The sequence below is a fragment of the Sciurus vulgaris genome (genome assembly GCF_902686455.1).
Source record: "Sciurus vulgaris genome assembly, chromosome: 9".
Classification (NCBI taxonomy): domain Eukaryota; kingdom Metazoa; phylum Chordata; class Mammalia; order Rodentia; family Sciuridae; genus Sciurus; species Sciurus vulgaris.
This window is the reverse complement of record NC_136469.1, coordinates 74942933-74963563: the sequence shown is the minus strand read 5'-3', so window position 1 is coordinate 74963563 and position 20631 is coordinate 74942933. Positions and strand designations below refer to the sequence as shown.

General features: G+C 34.2%; 1 protein-coding gene across 1 annotated transcript in view; it reads left to right on the top strand.

Annotated features, from left to right (window-relative positions):
* ARHGAP24 (Rho GTPase activating protein 24) overlaps positions 1-20631 on the top strand; it is a 449241-nt gene that overhangs the window by 179262 nt on the left and 249348 nt on the right. Inside the window, exon 3 of the mRNA XM_079153263.1 lies at positions 20536-20623. Coding sequence (XP_079009389.1) covers positions 20536-20623 — 88 coding nt within the window. The remainder of the gene's footprint in view (positions 1-20535; positions 20624-20631) is intronic.

Sequence of the window (20631 nt, the reverse complement as noted above, 5' to 3'; positions counted from 1 at the left end):
GGTTGCCTGAGAAACAGTGGGAAGAAATTGTAAGATCAAGTAGGAGGATATTATAGCAGTTTATCTGTAGTATACACAGATCAAGGTAGACTCCAGAAACCGGGAGAGAATTAATGAGATATTTTGGATGCATTGAATATTAAATGTCTCAGCAGTTGTGAGGCACTGTAAATTGTACTCACATATGATGATTCTCCCTGTAACATCCTTCCTGAATGCACAGGTTCACATTTTTAATGTTTCAACACTGATCATTGTAGCGATGTCTTAGTCTGTTCCTGCTGCTTTAACAAAAATCCCATAAACAGGATGGCTTAATCAACAGAGATTTATTTCTCATAGTTCTGGAGACTGAAATTCTAAGATCAGGGGGGCCAAAATGGTTAGGTTCTGGTGAGGGCTCTCATCCTGGTCTACAGAGGGCCATAGTCATGCTGGCTTCACAATGGCAGAGAAAGATCATGAGGATCCTGGCGTCTCTTCTTATAAGGGCACTGAGTCTATTTTGAGAACCCTACCCTCATCTATAACTACCTCCTGAGGACTCCATCTCCAAACACTGGTTACTAGGACTTCAACTTACAAATTAGAGGGACATGAATATTTGCTCCACAGCTAGTGGATATGTCTTGTTTGCCTCCTTATCACATTTATTTCTTGTTTTTTAACATGAGTCTTTGGTTGTTGTAGAGAAAAAATATGAATCAGAGACTAGAGTAAATATGTTATTTCATTCTGAGAAACTCCTTTTCCTTGTTAATCCTTTTACTATAATGTAGAAGAGAATAAAACTGACAAGTGTCTATTAAAAATTTTAGTTTTTAAAGAGGTATACCTTAACCATCCTATTTAATTATAGGCTCTTTACGCATGTATCGTTTCTGATCACTTAGTATATTCCAATTTTTCTAATCTTGATAATCGTTATCTCCTAAGATACTGAATTATATACTTACATTGTCTGTCTCCCATCAAGCTTAAGGTCCTTTATTTGGTTCACTGACACATCCAAATTACATAGAAACGTGTCTGACCAGAGTCGACATTTAATATATATTATTGAATGATTAAAATACAACTAACTTAGCTTGATGAAAAGGATGATCATTGATAATTAATAATTTTGAAGATATAATATGATTTACAAAATGAATTTAGCTTTTATAACTCAGATCTAGCAATGATTTGTACTTTCCTAAAGAGATCCCACAAAAGATATAATAAGTAGTTAATTGTGGATCTGTTTTGAAGATAGAGCCAGCAGGCATTGATAATGCACTGGGTGTGGGTGTAAAAAAGCAATGTCAAGGTTAATTTCAAGATATTTTTGGCAGAACACCCTGAAGGACAGAATTGACATCAACAGAAATGAGGCAGGATTATAGGGAGAACAGGAATTGGTGGTGATGGTGACTGGGGAGGTGAGATAAGGAGCTCGGTTCTGATCATGTTCAATTTACCAGGTCTACTAAACATGCAGGAGGAGAAGAGCAAGTACCTATGAATAACCAATCATGGATAGAAAGCTGAGTTGGGAATGTGAATTTATACTGATTCCATTAAAATAAACTTCTATTACTTAGAATTTGATGTGAAGTAGTCCTTGCACATGTGCTAATTTTACAATTCTACTTTGGAAAGTTAAAAATCAGTTCTAATTGTTTTTGAGATATGCCTGGTATGAGCATTTCCTTTTTATAATCTTTGTTCCAGTAGGCAAAACACACAAAAAATATTTTTGATGATTTTAAACTTTTATATTTTGGTGCAGATATAATTAATAATATTTATTTCTTGAGGGGTTTCCTTCTTGCAAATAATTAAGTTGGTCTTGAGTAGGAAGAAATATTTCATTGTAAGAAATAAACAGAATGAGCAACACTGGTTTGTTGTTCTTTCACTATATATAGGATATTTTAAAAAGCATTTTATGGAAAGAAGAGCTAAAAACATGTAACTACTTTCTCTTGTCTCTGCCTGAATCAGCTACTTATATTTCTTCTTGCTGTGGCCATGCTAGACTTAAAAAAAAATTTTACCTTCATAGCCACATTATCAAACCATTATATTTCATTCCCTAGTAGCCACTAGCAACTTTTTTTAAAAAAGTATTCTAATTAGTTATGCATGACAGTAGAATGCATTTTGACACATTGTACACAAATGGAGCACAATTTCTTCCTCTGACTGAACATGGTGCAGAATCATGCCAGTAGTGTAATCGTACATATATATATAGGGTAATAATGTCCATCTCATTCCACCATACTTTCCATCCCCACACCCCCTCCCCTCCTCTCATTCCCCTCTGCACAATCCAAAGTTCCTTCATTCTTCCGTACTCACCCACCCACTCCCATTATGGATTAGCTTCTGCTTAGCAGAGAAAACATTTGGCCTTTGTTTTTTTTGTCTCATTAAAAAACCATTCTTTGCATGGTTGCATCCTAAGGTAAAGTAAATAACATAGATAAATTAAGAATTTGGAACAACTCAAAAAATTAAGTCTGTCCATATATTTCAAAGCTTGTCTGTTCAGAATTTGGTTGGTTGCAATTTGCTCTTTTTAAGATTGAGAATTTCTCCAGTGGTCCTGACAGATATTAAGGAACCCAGTCAACTCTCACATTACAGTGACATTGAGATGCATATACAGATGTGTATGTGTTTGTATAATATAATGGAAGCTCCAGTTGACCAAAAACATATGGGAAATTGAGTTAATAAAATTCTTTTTTGAATACTGAACATCCAAACCATCTGCAGTGTGGTCAGATCACACTTCCTTCATGTCTTGCCTGAATGGACAAAATAGCAGAGATTTGAATCCAGTTTCTCAGTCTGAAGAAGATTGTCCAAAAGCCCATTAGTCCCATGGAATGTATTTCTCCTCCTCCTCATCAACCTGCAAATGTGTTTTTCCTCTGATCTCTCTCTGGTTATAACAGATATGTCCATAAAATAATGCACTAATACATAGTAAAGTTTTCTCCATCTGACTCTAGCATATCTGAATGCACAGGATAAAGGGTGAGGAGGAACTTAAAAAGAGAAGTATAGTCTGCTATGTTTTGGTTAAAAAGGCAGAAGGAAATGGAGAAGTGAAACAAGGTTTTAAAAATTTTTTCTCTCCCTTTCTTCACTAAAAGAAACAAATGTACATTATATTTACACAGATACAATTTCTTAAAGTTAGAATAGTGTATACCTTCAAATGATTATTTCAACTTTTTCTATTACCACAGCAAATGAACATCAACCTAATTATTTATCAATATTTATTTTATGAAATGATTTTCCAAAATGTGTTTTAACAGAACTCTGTCAATATAATTTAGTGTATATTAATATTATGTAGAATTTAAATTATATATTAAAGTACATTTTCAAAACAATAAAAACTTAGTCTCTATTCCATTGTTTTTCACAAATTGTCAAGGAGTTACAGTGCAATATAAAAAAATAAATATTTTGTTTGCCCTAGGGGTTTGTAAATTTTGATACATTGTAATTGAGGTTGTTTACACAACATACAACTAGATTGTGAAGATTAAATACATATTTAATTTACGGCATTGGTGGTGCTGAGTTTTGAAAAACTGACCTCAGTTGTCATGATTGTGAACATGCCGACAGCTGCTTATTTTGATGCGATTTGGCCTTTGTATTTGTCTGTTGAAGTTCTAGGGTCTGTAATGCCATCCCTCCTGCTTCATTACCAGCCCGTGAAAAGATAAACTGAAATTTTAACTTGTAAGTGATCTTTTGGGGTCACTTTTAGTACTAAAAAGTGCATAAAATGTTCCAAACAATGGTGGAGAAGGCTGTGTGAAGTTGGATGTGGGTGGGCAGAGGTTAGCAGAAGTTTAGATCAAAAGGAAGCTGCCAGTGAGGCCAGCACTGAGATCCATGTGAAAGCTGAGGTTGCATGTGGGCAAGAATAGAGAAGAGAAGCCAGCATGAGAGAAGGTAGAGGAGGAAAAGGAAACAAGTACGTAACAATCAACAACAACAACAACAACAACAACAAAATTCCAGGGAACCATGGACCCTAACAAGGTTAAGAAAATTGAGTCGTTGTTCATACAAATGAAGCTGGCAAGAAGGAAATTTTATCTTTCATGTAGGTTAAAAACAGATCCCATCAAGGCAGTGGATAAAACAAAGGGAATGGAATACTGGTGTGGGCATGGTAGCTCTCCACAGAGATGTGAAAAGACAGAGGATGATCTCAGCCAATGACTGTGGGGGAAAGGCACAAAGATTCCCAAAAGCCAGATGTCAACTGGGTTTGAGTAGGACTTGGAAAGGATCAGAGGCTACCATTTTGGAAGGAACTTCCTCAAGAGGTAGTAAATTCCTTTTTACTGGCATGTCAGACAGAAGCAGGATGAAGACAGAATTGACACATTTTGTAAGAGGATGAAATGACAAAATTTAAAGTATCTTCAGTTTCACGTTATATGATGTGTAGATAGAAAATCAACTGAGGTGTGTGGGGCTATTGGTCTCAAAATTCCATTAGAGAAGTTCTTTCCCAGATGGTCCTCAAATATGTCAAATAATGCAAGCATTGAATTACTGGATATATTTAAAAGATAATTTGATAAAATACATTTTGTTGGCTTACTAAATAAAATTGTTGAACATACATAGGCAATTTTTGGTTAAGAATAGTTTCTAACATAAAATTTCATCTTGCACACTAAAATTCACCTGTCATAATAAAGAACTTTAATATAGAGTCCATTTGTAAATCAGTATTTTTCTATGACTAACAATCACTACTATAGCTAAAAAATATATTGAAGATTAATCATAAAACATGTTTCACTGAAACACATATGCTCTTTAAACATATGTGTTTTTGAAATATTGCATGAGCATCTTATTTTAAATTTATAGTATTTTGTTTATTCCTTTACTAACATCGTTGCTATGTACCTCTGCAAAGGAATAGTTTTATCAGTGTTTTCTGGGTAAAGAGAATGCAAAAATATATTGTTTTTGTTTTCTCTATTTTTATTATCAGAGAAATTTGGAACTCTTCTTTATGATTCCTAATTAATATTTTGACTAAGAGGATAATAGCTATTACCTATTCTATTCTCATTTCCACCACATCTAACAAAAATTTCCAAATAGATGATTTTTAATACTTTAATGATTATAATAATTATAAACTATAGCTTGATATTAAATTCAGATTTTGTATCTTTAGAAAGTACTGTATGAACCCAGAGATAATAATAAACAGTGTACTTTTCTCAAGAATAGAAATTATTGAAAATAGTTTCTGCCCCTTGGACATATGTATAAACACCAGCTATTTCCTTGAAAAACAACAACAAGAAATAAAACCTCTAATGAGCATTACTGAAGTTGGACAATTTATTGTCCCATCCAAAAATTAGGTCACTGACAATTTTGGCACAAGAATAAAAGTTGATTATCTCAACCTGGAATGAAAAGGAGACCAGCGTGACTATTGCACCCTGTGCTCTGAGTACTCACAAAGCATCTGATTTATGTCATAAATTGCATGTTAATTTTATATTGCTTTTGTAGAAAGGAAAGGAAATAATAGGCTTTTTTTTTTTTTATTCTCCACCTGCCTGTTATTAGTAGGTAGCATACAGGATGTGAGTGAGCTGAGGAAATTGTTAAGAACTCTAATGACTTTAGGTCAGAGTCTTGCTGGTTTTCATTTTCTAATTTGCTAAAAAAAAAAAAAAAAAAAAAAAAAACCTCCCTGGAAGAAGACCCTGAAAACTCACAGGTTTATCCAACAATAAACAATATCATGTTCAGACATAAATCGTTCTTTGGCATTTGTTACTTTGAGTAACATTATATATGTTTGTCATCACTTTCAACATAGCTAGTAATATTAGACTTTAAATAGAAATAATGATGCATAATGTTCATGCAGTGCTAAAACTAGGATCCATACTCAATAAACTCCCTAACTAGACTTAGAAAAAAACTATATTAATAATGACTGCTATTTATTAATCCCTAACTATGTATCAGGTACTTATAATAAATGTTTAACATACATTATTCTTTAAATGTCAAAATCACCTTCTGTGAAAGATTTCATATTTTTGGAGGTCTACTTTACTTGTGGCAAATATGGGTGCAGGTATTTGTACTAACTTTCCTAAAGTCATATATCTAGCATGTAGAAGTTAGAATTTAAGACCTGTTTGTCTGTCTATGCTCCTACCCACTCTTCAGTCTTCCTTTATGAAAAATAATCCTAATGAGGACACATTTTGCTTACTTTCCTGCTTTTGAACGTTATTTTGCCTTTAAGTTGGAAAGGAGGCAAAAGGTTAGGAAGTTGAAGGACAAGCTGTTAGAATTTCCTTCCTAACAACCCAACAAGTGGTTTTTCAGGTCATGTTTGAATTCCTCTGAAAAAAGGGAACTCCTAAGAAAACCAGTTTTAACTTTCAATATCTATTATTAATAGACGAAACGAGTTTTCTTGAGAGATTAAAAGAACAAAATTAGATTATCTTTGCTATGGTATTTTGTGGTTTTACAAATTCTACACACTTAAATAACTTTTATCTCCAAATCATCTTCTGCCTTAGTTCAAGTATATACTGTCTTATAATTATAATTATCCTTATTTTACAGATAATAAAACTTACCAAAAGATTAAGTGGCTTCATTCATTCCATTCAATAAACTCTTATCTGTGCCTCTATATTCCTGGTGCCTTCTTAGCTATTGGGGATAGAAAAACAACATATGACTCTATTCTTGCATTTTTTAGAGACCATGACATTTTAGGGGCTCAAATTCCCTCAGTGACACACTCTCCTTTCTTAGTAATAAACTTAAAATCATTAAAAATTTCAAGTTATATGCATTATGATATGGTTTCCCAAAAGTTTCAAAATAGCCCACATGAATTTATAATGTTCTTTAGGCATGTGTAGGAGAAATATTTCTGGAGAATGAAATATATATACACACAGATGTATATACACAATCCAAGTATACCATCAATCAACCCAACAGATGGGAAGAAATGGGGACAATGCATGGGGTGTTCTATGTCTAAGTTTGGAAGCACACCATTTTTCTGCATTCTGCTGATCAGAACTCGGGCATGTAATTTCACCTAGTCACAAGAGTGTCTGGGAAATGAACTGGTTCTGCTTCAGTTAAGATTTAAGAATCATTAATATGATAACAGGTTACATGAAAAAATATCATACAATTATCTTAATGATACAAAAAGGAGATTTCAAATGAAGGAAATGTGCCTTCATGATGTTAAAATCAAAGCCAAAGAATTCTGAGCAAGCTAAGAATCGAAGGAAACCCCTGAAAATAATAGAGAATGTTAAGCCTCTAGCCATTGTCATAATTAACTGCTGCACTTTGAAAGCATTCTCTTTAATCTGGGGCTGACTTGAGAATATTTGCTATCATCCCTTTAACTTACCATTTTATGAATCAGTCTTTGTCAGCACACAACAGATACATATAAGAGAGAAGATTTTTAAATATTGGAAGGGAATATACACAAACTGCTGTTATGTACAAACAATGTGTATCTACAAAATGCTTTACAAATAAAAGATTTTAAAAATGGTTGTTGTATATGAAATCAATATACGTTGCCATATACTAGCAGTAACAGTTCAAACCATATTTTAAAATGTCTTTTAGAGGATCAAAAGATATAAAGTCTATCAAAACATATACTAATACAGATATTATATATATATACCATGTATATGAATACAAACTTGTATATATGCATATGTAGTTACAAAAAATACTACTTGTAATTATTTATTGAAAGACATTTAAAAAGGATAAATTAGTAGAGAGAGATATAGCATACTTATGTGTTGGAATTCAATCCTATAAAGATCCTATTAATATTGTAGGAGGTTAAACATTATAGTAAGAAAAATTGATCTATGGATTTAGTGCAATGCCAGTAAATATCCCAACAAGGTATTTTGGAGAGAGGAATCAACAAGCATGTTCTAACTTTATATGGAACTGAAAAGTTGCCAAATTGATAGGATATTTCTGAGGAGTAACATAACAAGAAAATTTCCTTCACCAAATAAGAAGATGTGCTAACTAATAAATTGTATTGGTACAGGAATTGACAAATTGACCAATAGAAGAGAAAAATAGTTCAGAAATAGAACTTCATGAGCATGGAAAATGAATAGCCGAGTGGCACTGAAAGCTTGGCTGGGAAGGACTTCTCAGTAAATAATTCTGGCATTACTGTTCCTCCCTTCTACTAAGCTGGTCTCAGCAGCACGTATATATCCTTTATCATTATCTGTCCTAAAATCAAATAAAAGGAAACACCAACTCCTTGGTCCTTGCTTCCTTCTTTAGTTTTCAACTCATTTGTCATATCTCTATTGTGTCACAACTTCTGAAGTGTTATCTACAGTGTCTGTTTCCACTTTCCCAGCATAGAAGATTCTTGCTTCGATTCACTGGAATTGGGCTTGCTCTTCTACCACTACACTGAGACTGCTCTTGCCAAGTTCAGCAGTGGCTTTCTGTTGACCCATGCACTGGTCAGGGCTCAGGTTGCCTGACCATGCAGCAACACTGACACAGACTACCATTTCTTGTAACTTTCCCATCATGGCTGTCACAGTACTGTGCCTCTCCCTTCTACTTCTCCAACCCCCCTTGAGACCTTCTTTCTGGCTCCCTCTCTGCTGTAGTTAACGAGATGTAAGTATGCCCTTGAGATGACCTTGGCATCTCCTACCTTATTCAGGCTACACATTCTCCCTTGATTACCCAAATTAATTTCACGGTTTTATGTACAATTCATAGTCTGATGACACTGCAACTAGAGTTTCAGGCTGACTCTGTCTCTGGAACTTGACTTTCACTCTTCAGCTTCCACTTGCCATTTTCTGGTATGTAGAGTGGGCATTTCTACTGAAAATGGCCTCTGCTGACTCCTTAATTTCACCTCAAATTGTTTCTTCTGCTCCTCTAACTTTTCCTTCATATTACGTGGTACCACCAGTGCTCTAGGGTTCAGACATTCTAAGCGTTATTCTTACTTCCTGTCTTTCCTGAAGCCCCACACCTAGCACTCTGTCAACTGTTTACCTCCAAACCATGTTATAATTCACTTATCTTCATCTCCAGGGCTACTGATCCCTACTGAGTTCCTGCTTCCGCTTTCATCCCTCCTACAGATTATGTCCATTTTCTATTCAATAACCAGAGTAGTATTTTAAAAATGCAAATTATGTGACACTATGTTCAAATCCTTTCAATAGCTTCTCAATGTATTTAGAATAAAATCCAAACACCCTTCCAAAACTGAAGCTGATCAACATGGCTTTTCTCCCAGACACGGCTATTATCTTCATCTTCATGTGCATGGAATTTTCTCTGCAATTAGATCTCAACTAAACCATCCTTCGCTCAAAGAGGACTTTCTTGACCAGAGGTTCTAAAGTAGTCTGTGAGGCACTTTCAAATGTACCAACCTATTTTAACTAATTGCATGGAAATTTACATTGTCTAATAATTCCTTTTTTTCAAATTTATTGACATATGACTGGATCTATGCATTTCTTCCTTCATTAACATGTGCATTATGATTGCAACATTAATTTAGGAAGTCAGTAAATGCTAAAGCAGCTCAAAACACTGAGTTCCTACTCAGTGTATTGAGAAGTGGAGAGACTGTAATATTAATTTTAACTCTAGTTGAATTAAGGCAGATTTGAATTTGATTATCTCATTGTCTCTGGTTGATCTGCAAGGGGACCTGGTGGAAATGAATATTTGGAACTGAAGCACTTCACATCTTAGACATAACAGCCACAATGTTTTTAAAGTGGGAAAGAAATCAATGACATTTGACTAGCTTGGAGCAGGAGCCAGAAACAAATATATTGAATAACATTGTGTGAAAGAAACTATAAAATCAATACAACTTCCAAGATTAAAAATATTCAACTATTGAATCCAAGACTTAGTCACTGATATTTTCCCTTGACATAATTTTGCTAAGCAAAAAGAGTAGTTATTTGCCAAGAAGGCCAAACTTAATGAAAAACAAGTAATATTCTCATGTGCACATACACAATTTCCTTTCCCAGAGAGACCTGAACATGAAACAATTTTGTTTTAAAAATTGTGCTTGTGCTCTTATACCGTAAAGGTTTTCTATTCCCAAGTTCATGCCTCCATATATCTAGAATAATATAGAGACCACTAGTTGTATCATTAAAACTGCTAGTAAATTAACTCTGAGCAATGTGTACCAAAAAAAGGATTTCATTTTATATTTTTAAAAAAGTAATATTCTTGCCAAGTCAGAATTCTGGAGAAAAAAAAAGTATTTTAAAATAAATCATCTGCATAAAAAAAGTATCAACAATTTTTGAAATGCTTTTTTCTACATATTGTTTTCATTTTTAGTTTTATCTATAAATAGATAAAATATTGGTAAAGTTTCAGGATGAAAACTCTATTATGAGTTTACAAGGATCTGATTAAAGGACGTTCAGTGTCAAAAGCAGCAGTTTAATTCAGTCCTAAGTTGCTTTCTTCTTGCTGAGGTGTTTTTTTTTTTTTTCTCCTAGTTTAAATTTCCAAATTAAGTTTCAAACATATGGAAAGTTATTAAATTAACTATAAAATAATTTTACTTGGTTGTAAAAAAAATTGCAAGATCGTTACACTCAACACTTCTGGTTATTTTGGTACTCTAGAATTTGCTATTATACTGTTTCTTCCAAGATTAATTCTAGGTTCTTTCCAGTTAAATTTTTAAACACAGCAAAGGTTTATTTGTTAATTAAAATAAGGGTTTAAATGGGGCTGTTTTATCATCAATTTTCTGGTCCAATGATAATGACTTCTTAGACCCTTTAATTTTAGGGTCTTGGATTTTCCCCTAATACATTTTTTATAGTTCTGACTCTTTGTTTTTCACAATTTTATTTCACAGTGAGACACCAACTCCAAAAACCTATTTTTTTTTCTTTTTATTTTTCTCCTACTGCCATACTTTGTTTCAGACTTTTGGCATTTACCACCCTATGCGCCACTGACATTTCTTTTCCTGGCTGGGAAATAATAAAAATTGTAAAATGGCATAGATTGTTGTACACTAGACATAAGTTCCAGTAATAGGTCAAGAAGGGTTAGCAACAGATGCTCAAAGCTCTCCAAATAAAGACTCCTGTCCTTGCCACAGATATCCTACCCTGGGGTCCTAAGAACAAGTATGTACCACTGACTGGACATTTTCCTTCTGTTGAGAGTAGAGGGCTAGGTGAGGAGGGATTTTTCTTGGCTGCACCCACCTGAATGCTTTACATGTTGTAGGTTCTTACCAAATACAATGGGCTGATTAAAAGTTAGGTGCCACTTACTAGCACTTTATGGGGGACTCCTTTTAAACCTGTTATAGGCTCCTCTCGAGGGGGTCATTGAAAGGTTCCTTTCAAAATCTTTTGGGGTTGTATTAGTTTTTCTTGGCTGCTGTAACAAATTGAAAACTTGTGGTTTAAAATAAAAGAAATTTACAGTCTTGGAGGCAAAGTGTCTGAAATCAAGGGGTAAGCAGAGCCAGACTCTCATCAGACTCTAGGGAGAATATCCAGTCCTCACCTCTTCCAGCTTCTGGTGACTGCCAGCAGTTGTTGGCTTGTGGCTCCATTGACCTTTCTCTGCCTCTGCAACCATATTGTGTTCTCTTCTATGGGCATACCAAATGGCATGGTTCTCTAAGGACACTTATGATTAGATTTAGGGCCACTCAGATAAGCCAGGATAATCTCCCTATCTGTTGCCTTCACTTATCACATCTATATAAACTCTTTTCCTGAGGAAGTAATTTTTCCAGGGATTATGACCTCCTATCTTCCTGTGGTCACAATTTAGCAAACTGAACCTACTAAGATATTTTCTAGTATGGTCTTTGCTCATCCTTTTCACAAGGCAGAAACCTAAGACATAAGTTCCAGTATGTGCCCATCTAGCCCTGCCTTCTGCTGTTGCCTTTTCCTTTGTATAGCAGCAATATGTGTGACTATTTAAAGAAATTAGAGAAACTAAGCAAAATCAAAGTCATCTATAATCTGACTATCCAAAGATAACCTGTTTTAACATTTCATTCTTTCCTAAGGATTTTGGCATTCTCAACACATAATAACAAAGTAGGAATTGTTTGGTGAATAAATGAATAAGTAAATGAACCAATAAACCTCAGTGTAGCCTTCTATTATCTGTTAAGGAAGTGTAACTTCGACTCCCAGGTCAAATTGCATCTCCTCACTTTTCCTGCTCCATGCTGCTCAATTTATTTATGCTTCAGCTTTCCTTTGGTTATGTAGTTGTTAGGATTCAACATGGAAAAGGGATATCACTCCAAGTGGAAATTGTTGGGGCATGGCTTTTGTGTCAACATTTGGACTTTATTCCCCTCCCAGTTATAATCTTTGAACAATGACCTAGGGCATATTAAGAATGTTCTCTCTCATCTATGCAGATGCTTACTCACAATAGGGGGCATCAAGTGGAGGTTCACTGGATTGGGGTGGAAGGGTAAGGGGAAGTGAATGGGAAAGACAGTAGAATGAATCAGACATAACTTTTCTATGTTCATATATAACTACACAGCCAGTGTAACTCCATGTCATGTACAACCACAAGAATAGGAAGTTACACTCCATGCATGTATGAATTGTCAAAATATATTCTACTGTCATGCGTAGCTAAAAAGAAAAATTAAAAAAAGTAAGTTGAACAACGTTGTGGACACATGCTGAATTGAAGAAGGATTCATGTATTAGATAAATTCTAAGAAAGGGTCTCTACCAATTTGAGAGTGTGATTCTAGAATTTTGGTTTTACGAACATAATATCTTCCTTTTCCTTCCCTTCTAATCTTCCCCCTCCCACCACTGTAATCAAGGAAATTCTCCATTCTCCAGTGAATCAAAACATGTTGACAAATAGAAGTGACCCCAGAGTAGCTAGAATGATAATATACAAGCTCCCAGGGAGAATGTTCCTATAGAAGAACTTGCGTTGGAGAGAAATTCATATTCTTTAGTCTTGTCCAGACAGGAATTTTACACAGGGGTAAGGTAGCCTTTTATCTTAAAAGAAATGATCAAATCTTTTAAATGAATTATATTGAAACACTACATACATTTTTCTCCATCACAATTAATGCTGTCATGTATGCCTCCCAGGGTGTGAATATTTGCAATATTATGTAAATGCTACTTTAAAATTAAAATGAGCCCAGAATGACAGAACTTCTCAAGTTCTCAAGTGCTGTATCTGCAGTTTAATAATGAAACAGCTAGATGAGACATCTCTATAAAGGATTTGTTTCCATTGGTACTTATAAAATAGTGTCATGCTACCACGTTTGTCACTTCTAATTCAAAATACTTCATGTATTACTTGCCTTTGTGTGTTTTATTATCTGAGGAAAACTGTATTTCATACAGTGTGTATAACATTATTATGCTAATTTTTTTCTATAAGGCAATTTGCAACAATATTTTTAGGTTAGTGCTTCTCAAAGAGTTTGCACAGAATCACTTGGGTAGATAACTACGAGAGCACCAGTTTTCAAGTCTTGCCTTTCTCTTTCCTATCCTGCCTGCACCCCGGAAACTAGTTTCTGAAGGTGAGAAGATGCTTGATGATTATTTATAAAACCTCAAACTGCTTTAATAGCAACTAATTATTTAAAATTGTAACCTAAGTTTAATTACGAAGGTAAAATCCTTTAAACTGCTTGAATTAATTCCTTTTTTTTTTTCCAAACAAATATGCATTAAGAATCTCCTATGCCAGCATCTCTACCTGGTATTTCTAGAGCTTTATTTTTCTTATCTATTAAATGAGAAATACCTGTGTCAGCATCATGGGCATATGCATGATACAAGTAGCATGCAATGTGTTTAGCAAAGTAATAGTCAAGACATATTAGCAATCATCATTGTCAACATCAAGTGCTATGCTATTTATCATCATGATGTTATTTAGAGGTCTATGTGTTTGGGGTAGTATAGCCTGCAAACATGATAGTAAAAACTAACTTCAAATTTTCTAGTTAGTTTAACTAGCTGTTTATTCAACTGGATAATAATGTTGTCAGATTTAAACTGAATCCCTTTCTCTAATCATTTAATTATCTGATGATTAGCAAAAGATGGGCCCAAAATATCTTTGAGACTTCTGGGAGGGGATGATTTTTAAATATTAAAAACAGCTAATAGATGCTACAGGCCAGGCATTTTCTTCAAAATTCTCACATATTAGCTCACAATGATGTTATGAAGTAGGCTCTATTTTAATGCCAGTTTTAAGGATGAAGAAACTGAGGAATAGGGAGGAGTATTTTGTGTGCTGTCACCTTAATAAAAAGTGGGAGAGTGAGACTTTGAACCTGGGCACTCTGACTCCAGAATAGATTTGCTAAGCCACCAACTTCATTGTTATGGGAAGATTACTACATGGCCAGAGCACCTGTGGATGATTTCCTCCCAGAAGCCTACAGTATCCGGTTTCCTGTTCATAACAAGACCTTATGTGCAATGCCTTTTCGATTTTCTGCCTTCCCTGAATAATTCTTAGAAATGAAAACCTCGTTGACTTTCCTCACCATTATATTTCCTGTGCCTAGGACAAGGCCCAGATATGCTAAGTATTATTTAATAAATATTTATTGAATAAAAGAGTAAAATTCCTTGATTTTAAGAAAAAAAAATCTGATTTATGTTATTCTAATAAAACCTACTGAGTCATATTTGTTTCACTTTGATCTCATTTTCAAGCCTCTGCCTAATTTCATTTTTAATGGGACGCATATATTGTCAAGGTGAGACTGCCGATTTCCTTATGATGTTCATGGTCATCGTTCATTCTGGAAAAAAATTCACCATTGTGTTTGAGAAACTAACAAAGCATGTGTGTATTTACTGTAAAGGCAAGCATTTTTCCATCCAAATACTAAGGAAAAAGAGCCTCATGTTTATTTTCAATAGCATCAAGCCTTGCCCTAATAAGCTCTCGTATTTTGGGTCCAGTTATCTGATATTAACTAGAAATGAGCTTTCTCAATAATAGCAATTAAAGCTCAAAACAAATTACCAATTGGTTCTTAAATATGTTACCTTAGCCAACTTTTAGCTGTCAAACTATACAAGATTCACTTGTCATATTATCCCATTTCAAAGTTTTGTTGAAGATTCTTTTTGACAGAAATGTTATTTATCAAGGATAAAAATATTTCAACTCTGAATATGCTGATTAATTACTATCATGTAACTGTTGCCACATGTGCTAAACTATCAAAAAGGTTACATTCCCTTCTTATAAATGAGACTCTTCTCTCTGATTACCAAAAATTTGCAGTGAGGTATATTAAACATCATGGGTAATATGCCCTGATTTAGAAAATTCATGGCACTTATACTCTGGCTATTTTATAACTCAGGATCTATATTAGTCAGCTTTTCATGATCTCTTACCTGAGCAAAACAACATAAAGGAAGGAAGATTTATTTTGGCTTATGGCTAAGAGGTTTCAGCCCATGATCAACTGGCTCCATTGTTTCTGGGCCTATGGTGAAGCAGAACACCATGGTAGAGGGATGTAGCAGAGTACCTCATACCCACTTCATGGAGACCAGAAGAAGGCAGGGTGAGGAGAAGGAGCCTAAACCAAGATCTACTCTAGAAGGGAACACCCCTAATGACCTACTTTGTCCAACTAGGTCCTATCTCCTTCCGTTTCTACCACCTTCCAAGAATGCCATCAAAGAATTAATTCATTAATGCAATGAGCCCCAGTGATCCATCCCCTGCCCAAAAACCTCCCCTCTGAACACTACTGCTTTGGGGACTAAGCCTTCCACATATGAACATCTGAGGGATATCCCAGATCCAGACTACAGCATGGGGTAAAATATTGAGAGACCTATGATAAAAAAATAATGTTCAGTGTAGCACCTGACTGAAAATTAAAAATATCACATCATTTTGGTACAAGTTCCCAGAGGAGCCTTTTAAAGTTTGAATCTTCCTAACTCCTGATTTCTATCAATAATGTATCACCTTTCTTCTAAAGACACAGAAGAGAAAAATTGAAGTCATCTCTGAAACCTCTTTCTTTTTTGTTCCCTGTTAAGCTATGGTCAGTTTTTTTTAACATGTCTTGAAAATATATCTCTCATAATACATCTCTAACATAAATGTATGCTATTCCTATTACAGACTCATTTGTGAAGGTCTGGACTTTGCCATCTTATATCAAATTAATTGCTTTGTGATTACAAACTCTTAAGAACCCAGTGTTCTTAAGTCTCCTGCTTCAGAACTTGCACGGGTTCTCCGTTGCCATGGATATCAAGTGCAACATCCTCAGCTAGGTTAGACTTTCTACAGGACATCTTCAGCATACATAACCAATCCTCTTTCTTCCTAATTACTTTTCTACATGGATATTTTGCCTATTCAAATGTGCTCTGCACTATGTCTCTAATCCCTGCTTTTGTTGATGTTAGTTCCTCCACTTTGGAAGTTTATCCTTAGCTCACTAAATCTTAAAACTCCATAGTTCTTTGAAAACTGTTTTTTTCATATTATCTTTCCTAACTAATCAGTTTTCTGGTACTCTTTAAAATTTTCTTATGTTTGCTGGTTTTTCTGCCTTCTTTATCATGCACTGATTCTACAGTTATGTACTGTTATTCTTATATTGAGAATAGATTTTATTATTTGCTTCTTTTACAATCTCACATTGCCTTAGATAATTATAGGTGTAATATCTAACATATGGTAGTCTCTCAATAAATAAATTACTTTTGAGTTGTTCAGGCACTGGCATAATTTTTGCTTGTTAGTTGGTTGCTTCTTTGGTTGGTGAATTAAGGTGAATTAAGAGCAACTCTAGAAATTATCCAAGGCCATGCAAATAAACAGTGTATGCAGTTTTACTAATTCCTCTTTTAGGTATTTGCATTAAGGAAATAAGTTAGGAAGGAACTCAGATATTTAACTTCATAGATGTTCATTAGTTTTTCTTTTATAATAACACAAAAACACCATGAACACTTTATAGTAATGAAGAATTCAAGCAACATCTCTCCAATTCACCTTATTAAAAATGATACTAGTTGTTACATTGACATAAAAATGTATGACTTTTAATTTTGAAGCAGATAATCAATAAATCTTTTTCAATAAAATTTTTATTTTTTTTGCAAAACTTTTATGCATATATATATGTATATGCACAAATAAAATATAGGAAAATGTATTTGGTGTTAATATTAGTTATGTATCATAGTTAAATTAGAGATTATTGTTTTATTATGTGCATTTTCTGACATGGTTAAATGCTTTGAAAATAACTGTAATAAGTCAGACACTTTCTTTTAGAGATGGATTTTAATCACATGGTTTCTAAACAAGGCGATCAAGTTAGCTCTTTTAACCAAATTATTTTACTTATTGAATGACATAAGGAATTAACGATAGTAAATATTTGTAAATTACAGTGTTCTGCTTTAAATACATATAATCAATATTTCAACTATTATTTTTATATCACAAATTTTCTGTAGAAATTTCAAAATATAAAACTTAAATGATGTCAAATTTAAATTCAGAAACTAAAATTTCATTCAGAAGTGACTACTTGCAATATATAAAAAGGATAGCATTACTTGGAATCTTCTAATTGCCAAGTGAGGTTGGGGATTTTGTGGAGTTGTTGTGTATGCAGGAGAATAGTTTACATGTGACTTCTGTGGCATGTGTACATTGTAATGTCCTAAGAAGAGCCTGAAGGCATAGAATTAATAGCAGGGATACACGTACACACAGGTATGCATAAAATGAATGCTCTATGTGTCTGGAAGTTCCAATGCTGTGTTCTAAAACTAGCACAAGTTGCAGATAGAATTACTTCACAAAATCATTTCAGGAAGTAGAATAAACTCATCAATATTACCACCTTATTTAGAAATCATATAGATTAAACCTACATAATGAAAGTTCATTCTTAATCATGATGATTATCTTCAAATAATTTAATAGTTTATAAAGGTTACTAATAAGATACCAATAAGAGGGAGGTAGGGAGGGGGGGAGAGAGAGAGAGAGAGAGAGAGAGAGAGAGAGAGAGAGAGAGAGAGAGAGAGAGAGTTGATCCATAAGCCAAAGGAAACTAAATAAAAAGAGAAATAGGAAAATTTTCTTCCTGGAGGAAGAAAACAAAGGAAAAGAGATGCTGGTAACCTACTGGTAACCTACACTTACTTTGATTTTAGTTAATCCTATGCTTTATCACTCAAAGCTCAGAAATAGGGAAATAGTTGATGACTATAATTTTCTATGTCAAACCATGTATGATGAGAGTTGAATAAAATACTAGTTGAGCTATCAAACTGGAAAAAACTGACAATATAACATAGTGAACGAGAGCATGGATGTCTTGAGTCCAGCATGTGTGATTTTGGATACTGGCTCTCTTTAACTGAAAGTATCATTCTCTCAACCATACACTTCTTTAGTGTCAACAAACTGCATGCCAGGTAAAATGTTAGCCATTGAGGATAAATTAGGAATCAATGCAAGTGTATTTTAGATTTCGTTAATTTGAAAAGTGAATATCAAATAACCAGAGAAAGAATGTTGTCCTAATATAAATGGGAGCATGATACCATTCATATAAAATCAGTTAGCTGGATCATGGAAAAACCAGAGAAAGCAACAAAAGTTTAAGAGCAAAAAAATTATCTCAAAAACATGAGTGGAGTCAGACCATTCAGCCCTTTGTTCTAGAACAAATTAAAGCCACTAAATTTTTTTTAGTGGGAAAGTTGCTATATAACAAATTTGTTAGTAAAGATTACTTTGACTGCATTTTTAATAAAAAAGGGTTGAAAGATGCTAAGAGTATTGTGTAGAATCCAGTGAAGGGGTGTTTGAAACATGTTTCATGAGGGATGATTGTCACAAAGGAGTGGTGGTAGTAAAGCTACAGTAGAATAGAGATGAGTTCTACATTTCCAGATTTTGCAACTGACTGAAAGATGGTTTGTCACTGGGCTAGGGAATACATAAGGAAAACTAGACTTAGTTGCATTTTAATTTGAGTAAGTTGAGCTTAAAATATCTTTGATATAAATGTCAAATAAGCTCTTGGATATGAAGTTCTGAAGCTTAGCAAGTCCTGGGTGGGAAACATTAATCTGATATTTGTTGAATGGTAGTTGTCATTTGAAGTTATAGGCATGGTTGTGATGATAGAATGGAGAAAGAAAAAAACAGAAGAGAAGGAATTGTTGGAATAAATCTTTGAATAACTCTAATATAAGGTGAATTAAAGTCGTCAGAAGAGATCTGCCAACACAAAAGTAATGGAAAAACCTGGGGAAAAACCAAACAACCAAGAGTAGAAGGTGGTCAGTAGCTGAATGCTCCTAGGACATCATGATCACAGAGGATTGAACATTGTCAAGCATGCAGCATGTGAGAGTCCTGTAAATGGAATTTATGGGTGTACAGACTAGGTTTCAGTGAATACTATGAGGAAATAGATTCTGTATAGAAAGTCTTTGGTAGACAGTGAAAGAAATAGGATGATGCCTGAAGGAGCAAGTGGAGTCAGTATTTATTTTTAATAGGAGAGACTTTTATATATGTCTTGGTATTGATGGGAATGATACACTAAATAAATCTAACAGAAAAGATAAAGGGTGTTCAAAATGTATTACTCCATTCTCTAACACAATACCTGAGACTGGGTAATTTATAATCAACAGAAATATATTTGCTCTCAGTTCTCAAGGCAGAGAAATTCAAAATCAAGGGGTCAGGACCCATTTGCTATGTCGTCCTCTAGCAGAAGGGCAAAGAAGAGGTTAGAGAAGGCAGGACATCAAGCTTGCAGCTTCAATTCCTTTTATAATGAACATTAATGTATTCATGAGGGTGGAGTCCTCGTAACCTAAATACCTCCCTTCCATTAGCTTCCACATCCTAACATTATTGCATTGGGATTAAATTTCTAATTTTGAGGAGATGCTAACTAACTACAGCACAACAGAATACTAATTGTAACTTTGCCTAAGTTATCTAATGTCCCCATCTTGTTTTTCACAACTGTAAAATGAGAAAAACAATACCTGGTTCATAAGATTATTATTCAATTAAATAAAGTGATGTTGGCAGAATGCTCAGTAAAATTTCTGGCACACAGGATTCATTTAATACTTTAATGAATTAAATGAATTCAACAGTGTCTTATACACATTAGATGCTGTACAAATATTTGTTAAATGTTGAATGCATATCATTCTCACACATGACATTTGATTACCAGGAACATAAACAGTCTATGCATGTTATTGTGTACTGGTTTATCAAGGCACCTTAGCTGTTCATTGACAACGATGATGAGAATGAGATGACAGGCGGTGCTTGCAATTGTGTTGATGTGTGGGCAATTTGTGTTCACAGGGTACTATTTTTCTGCCTGGAAATAAAGTCCTTGAACATCCCTGCAATGAGGAAAATCCAGGAAAATTCCTTTTTGAAGTAGTTCCAGGTAAGGTA